The following is a 4,340-nucleotide window of genomic DNA, read 5'->3' on the forward strand; positions in this document are numbered from 1 at the left end:
TTACTATCATGAGGGGACTGTGCAGGCAAAGTAAGTTAACTCTGGCTGGCATTTTTACAGAATTATGTGCCCTTTTTATACTTAGAAAATTGAAAATTTGGTTAAGTTTTGTGTTTAGGTCCACTTTATTCCTAAAGTATCAAAGCTATTGCTTTCATACTTGCAACACTTACTATCATAACGGGACTGGGCAGGCAAAGTTATGTAACTCTGGCTGGCATTGTGACAGAATCATGTGCCCTTTTTATACTTAGAAAATTTGGTTAAGTTTTGTGTTTTTGTCCACTTGACTCCTAAAGTATTATACCTATTGCTCTCAGACTTGGAACAGTCACTATCATAAGGGGATTGTACAGGACAAGTTGCATAACTCTGGTTGATATGTCGACGGAATTACGTCCCTTTTTGACTTAGTAACTTTGAATATTTGGTTACATTTTGTGTTTAGATCCTCTTTACTTCTTAAGTATCAAGGCTATTGCTTTCAAACTTCAAATACTTTCATACTATCATGAGGGTATTGTTCCTGGCAAGTTGAATTTGACCTTGACCTTTGTATGACCTTGACTCAAGGTCAAATTATTAAATTTTGCTAAAATCGTCATAACTTCATTATATTTGATAAGATTTGATTCATACTTTGACAAAACAACACTTACCTGACATACCTCAATAGACTCCACTCAAACCATCCCCAAAGCCCCACCCCAAGAATCCCCCCCCCATTTGTTTCCCCTATTTTTTCTTATTTTGAAAGATCATCTAATAAGTGACCACACCCCCACACTATACCCCTCTCTCAACCCCCACCCCAATTTTTTTAAACATGGTTTAAAAAACATAAATATTTATTTGTATTATTTTATTTTTGAAAGACCGTTCAACCATCCCACCTAAGAATCCACCCTCCCAAAAAGTGTTTTTTTTTCATTTGTGTCCTTATTTTTGAAGATAATATTATAAATGACCACACCTCCACACTATACACCCTCTCCACCCCACCCCTCCCTCCTTTTTGATTAGAGGTATTGAGATAGGTCCCTTCACCTTTAAAAAGAAAAATAGATGAGCGGTCTTCACCCTCTAGGCGGTGCTCTTGTTAGATTATATTTTAACATACACTCTTTAGACACATGTTCTACGTTTTTCTCTGTAGGCTGTAGGTTTAAATACCAATTAAACAAGACTATTGCCAAGCAATATATGTTTCCTACCGGCTCCACCATTGTCAGATTTTTTGTAATTATTTGTTGCCATAGGAACCAGAATGTTTGACGTAGGAACAAAATGAAATGACGTGCATAATGTCCATATTGCCACCTCTCCATGTTTCAAGTTTCATGAAAAAATATGAAGAAGTATAAAAAGTTGTCGCAGGATCCAGAAAAGTGTGACAAACAGACTCACAGACCGACAGACGCACAGAGCGCAAACCATAAGGCCCCTCCGGTGATAACGGTAGGGGAGGATACGAATTCGCCAAAGCGTGCAAATTCATTTTAGTAGAAATAACCTCGTTTCATAATAGGGTGTGAGATTTCAGGAAAATATGCGCGCGCACACCTCGCATTCGGAACGAGGTGAATCTCAGCGCCATAGCAGACGAGTCGACAATGATATTATGGCATCTTCGTTAACAAATACAGGTTTAACTAAATTATTTGAAAGATATGCGATTGCCAAAATGTCGAGTAAAGATCTGTGCAATGAAAAATAACAATATTTGGCGATGGCATTGACCAAAAAGTCCGAGTTTTCGTTTAATTCAGAACGCGTGCAGAATTTGAAATCGGCTGCTTCGTTTTGTTTACATCGCGTCTGCAAAAGTAAAACGACGAATGTCAGCAAGAAACGATCTGCTTCTTCAAAATAAAATATTCATGGCAATATATGATACGATCCCTTTTAAATGGCTTTAATTAGTGGACAGTACGAATCATTATTAATACAACAATTTAGTTTATGCTTTGTTCTGACACAGACGAATTTTCAATATGGCGGTTAATAGTCTACCTTGTCATCTGCTATAAATTGCAGACGACATAACACTTCTTTATATTTTTTAATGTAAAATCTATACATTTCTTTAAATGATTTTTGTAATTATGGGATGTTTAAATGTCTTGGCATTTTATTTAAAGGGACCTTTTCACAGATTTTGGCATGTATTGAAGTTTGTCAATAAATGCTTTATATTGATAAATGTATACATCTGATCTAAAAAAGCTTCAGTTAAATCAAGAATAAAATCAAAAAAAGAAAAAAAGTAACCCTCAACTGGGCTTAAACCACTGACCCTTGGAGTAAAAGTCTATTGCTTACACCACTGGGCCATCCATACTCATATAATGAGCGATGTATTTTATACTTTATATAAGCAATCCCAGTAGTATAACAAAATATAACATCAACAACAGAACTCTTTAAATTATTCAATTGTTTCGTGTTGCAAGTCGCTTTATAAATTTTATAAAAAAAATTAAATTGTCAAAAGATGCATATAATGGATATTTTAGAGCATTGAAAATGTTCAGTTTTACTGTTTTCTCACAAACTAAATAATTACAACGAAAATTTGTGAATGTGAAACGATTTGTTTTTTATTTTGTCAAAACGTGACAGCATACAAGAACACATTTTATGTCCCCCAAGGAGGTCATATAGTGATCGCACTGTCTGTATGTATGTCTGTCTTTCCGTCACACTTTTGCGTTTAGGTTTCGAAAAATGCTCATAACTTCTATGTCGCTTCAGATGTAAACTTCATATTTAGTATGCATGTGCAGTGATTCATTTTGAAATCTACATCAATGAGTCCCTTGGACTCGCATATTTTAAAACAATGGGTCCAAACTGAAAACAATGGGTCCCATATTGTGTCTTTGTAAATTTGTTAAGAATAATCTACTTAGCATGATAAGCCCAGGGCTCGCGCTAGGGGGCGACTTGAGCCACTAAGTCGCTTTCTTACGCCAAACGTCGCCTAAAATTTAAGAAATTGTAGAGAAAAAGCGACTTCCAGTCTCCCTCTTATCGGAATTTGTTTTCTAGATGTCAAGGTCTGACTCAATTTTACAATACAATCTGTCGCAGCCCGGAGCGTGTCTCAATTGAGCGACAGGTAATTTGAGGAAAACCCCGTCCCGATTCTCCCAACCTCCGAACTTATCTAATCGACGATCGATATTGGTCAAGTCAGCATTCAAGTTACATGGTAATGGCCAATCAACATTGAGTTCGCTCACGCATAATATTGGGTCATTCATGCACAGACACTGAAATACACAGTTGATATTGTCGTCTGCCAACACTATAGCGGCCGATGGCAAACGTCGTATTTAAAGATAAACAAATAAAAAGGAGTTTAACAATAAATAAATTATTTCTAAGCTGATCACTTTACACCTTTCTACCGACTATCAATCAGAATTAACAAAAGGATGATAATTAAATAATTAGATCTATGTTGATGATGTTACACCTTTCTGCCGATTATTGTTGAAATTAAAAAGTGATAATTAAGTTGTTTTTTACCCACAAACTATGCTATTGTAAAGCAATATGTCAATTAAATTGTATATTAATTACGTATTTGCTAGGTTATCGGTTTTCATTTTTTTGCTGTCAAACGATATGCACAATTTGTTTCATGTGCGTAACGCGTACAATTTTTCGGACTGTCGTTTTCGGATACATTATTTTTCGTCGATTATAATTTAATTTCGAAGTTCTTTAAAGAAGAAATAGAATGAAGAATACAGTGTGGTTTATCATACTTGGAATTGTATTCACATGAAATTGCAATTGGAAAGACTATAAAAAATAACGAATAAATATTAAGAAAGCATATGTTTAATGTCATATTTCAAACATAAATATTTATCTGGTCTGACAGTTTTATTAAGCTTATGTTATCTGCTGCTTCATAAACATATTATCTTTGAAATACTTTAGTCAGTATTATATGATATTTACATCAAAATGGTTTGAATATAGAGCTAGTAAAATTTTAGTTAATTATCTGTCGTGTCTATTATTACTTGGTTAATTAGAACTGCTGGAAAAATTAAGATACACATAAGAAATATAATTATGTGTACTACAGTGGTATACTTCAATAATGTGATACCCATATGTGTGTTGTAAGGCCCTAAATGCAAACCCTTGTGTCCTAGTCTCTCCTCTTCTCCCTAAAGTCTCCTCACTTCTCCCTAAATCAGTGTCCAGGGAGAAGTCACTTCTCCCTAAAATTTGAGCCCAGCGTGAGCCCTGACGTCTTTAAGCCAGGGGCTTTTTTATGCAACTTTACAGCTAAAAACAGAAATAGATTTATAGCAAGT

The 4,340-nt window shown here is 35.0% G+C and overlaps 1 protein-coding gene across 1 annotated transcript in view; it reads left to right on the plus strand.

Moving 5' to 3' along the window:
- Positions 1 to 1,546: 1,546 nt before the first annotated feature.
- LOC127874717 (uncharacterized) overlaps positions 1,547 to 4,340 on the plus strand; it is a 31,873-nt gene continuing 29,079 nt past the window's right edge. The window contains exon 1 of the mRNA XM_052419255.1: positions 1,547 to 1,646. Coding sequence (XP_052275215.1) covers positions 1,550 to 1,646 — 97 coding nt within the window. The 5' untranslated portion in view covers positions 1,547 to 1,549. The remainder of the gene's footprint in view (positions 1,647 to 4,340) is intronic.

This window comes from Dreissena polymorpha, chromosome 3 (genome assembly GCF_020536995.1).
Source record: "Dreissena polymorpha isolate Duluth1 chromosome 3, UMN_Dpol_1.0, whole genome shotgun sequence".
Taxonomy (NCBI): Eukaryota; Metazoa; Mollusca; class Bivalvia; order Myida; family Dreissenidae; genus Dreissena; species Dreissena polymorpha.